The sequence below is a fragment of the Saprolegnia parasitica genome, assembly GCF_000151545.1.
Source record: "Saprolegnia parasitica CBS 223.65 unplaced genomic scaffold supercont2.123, whole genome shotgun sequence".
Taxonomy (NCBI): Eukaryota; Oomycota; class Saprolegniomycetes; order Saprolegniales; family Saprolegniaceae; genus Saprolegnia; species Saprolegnia parasitica.
This window is the reverse complement of record NW_012156517.1, coordinates 50,927-52,562: the sequence shown is the minus strand read 5'-3', so window position 1 is coordinate 52,562 and position 1,636 is coordinate 50,927. Positions and strand designations below refer to the sequence as shown.

Below are 1,636 nucleotides of genomic sequence, written 5' to 3'. Positions count from 1 at the left end.
TTGGTCTCGTCACATCCTGTCGATCCTATCTATCCATCTATCTATCTATCTATCTATCTATCTATCTATCTATCTATCTATCTATCTATCTATCTATCTATCTATCTATCTATCTATCTATCTATCTATCTATCTATCTATCTATCTATCTATCTATCTATCTATCTCACAAGGACGACACAGAAGGCTTCGAACCTCTTGCCGTTTGGTGGCGGTTGTCTTGTCCTACAGATGCGCTTAGACAGCTGTGGCATGATGGCGGACCAGCCACACTTATATCAAGGCTGTCCAGCTCGACGACTTGCAGGTAGTATGGTCAAAGCACATTGTCGCCAATGTAGAGTCGATGGTGCAACCCGTCAGTTCGTGCTCGCGCAGACGTGGACACGTCAGCTCCGCGCTCCAGCCAGCGTCGGTCGGCCCCGTGTAGTTGTACAGCCGCAGCTTCCAAAGCGTCTCGGAGCCACGCAGCTTTTTCAAAATGGCGAGGGCTCTGTCAACATCCCCAACGGGATCGTAACGAGACGATCGAGCCGCGTGCTCCATCGTCCTCCATGAGATCATTCGAGGAAGAGGGATCCGAGACCTCGCGACGTCGCAATCGCTTCGGCCAGCGACGCTGTTGTCGTCGCGGTTGCAGTGCAGGCGCAGCTTGCGAGCGAACGGTGCTTGGAGCCACTGGACGAGACGCGTCACATGAAACGGCGTGTCTGTCACCGATGGCGCCGTAGAACTTGTGCACACTCTTGTGTGCGTGCATGACGGCGGCCATGCACATGTCATGGGCCATGCACATGTCGGCAACGACCATGTTTCGCAAGTTGACAACCATGGCTTTGCGCACATTGGGGCAGATACAGTCATGGATGTGTGCATCCGTGTCCTCGACGTGCGCCTCGTCGCCGTGAAGGCGCCAATGCAGAGCTGCGGGTCTGCCTTGGCTTGGTACTTGAGAATGCGGACGCTTGTGATGCGCTCGCACCTCGCCATGCCGAACGCAGACGATCTCGGAAATTGAGATCGTCGGCGGCAGAGCGACATACAGCCGGCGCTCCACCGGCAGTTGATCGATGTTGGCATGCACATAGACTGGGAGGGCTGCGACGCCAAGGTCGAAAGACGCCTTTGGGACCGCGTAGCAATGCAGGCTTGGCCAGTGCCCGATGCAGTCCATGGCCTCACTGAGCTCGTTGAGCGCCGTGAGAGCCGGTGGCAGCTCCGATGGCGGCCACGCATGCATGAGAGCAGCGACATCTTCGAGGCGCGGGAGCATGCGCGCGACGTCGGCGAGCGTGGCGTTGTCAATGCGCCTGGCCAACGACAGGTCCTCGCTCGCTGCCGCCATCCTTCTTGCAGACCAGATACAACACGATTTCATGTTTGAGACGCGGACGCGATACACTGTTTTGTATTCTGTTATCATGGAGACACTGGATCGAGTGGGTGCTGGATCCAGCCAATCGAAAGCGCTGACGCCATCCGTGGACTTGGAAGATGCGCAACTTGATCGTGCTCGACGAGCGCCGGGCCGCGCTGCCGCCGGGCAACTGGGTCGCACAGAGCGTCGACGCCGCCGAAGACCGCGTGTTTGCCATGACGAGCGATGGCTGCGTGGCCTGTCTCGTCGACAACGAGG

The 1,636-nt window shown here is 57.2% G+C and overlaps 1 protein-coding gene across 1 annotated transcript; it reads right to left on the bottom strand.

Annotated features, from left to right (window-relative positions):
- Positions 1-560: 560 nt before the first annotated feature.
- Positions 561-1,345, bottom strand: SPRG_14000 (hypothetical protein; the record flags this gene model as incomplete). Its single annotated transcript, XM_012353419.1, has 3 exons — positions 561-678; positions 735-895; positions 950-1,345. The coding sequence occupies 3 exons, from the start codon at positions 1,343-1,345 to the stop codon at positions 561-563; spliced, it is 675 nt and encodes a 224-aa protein (XP_012208809.1).
- Between the last annotated feature and the right edge of the window lie 291 nt (positions 1,346-1,636).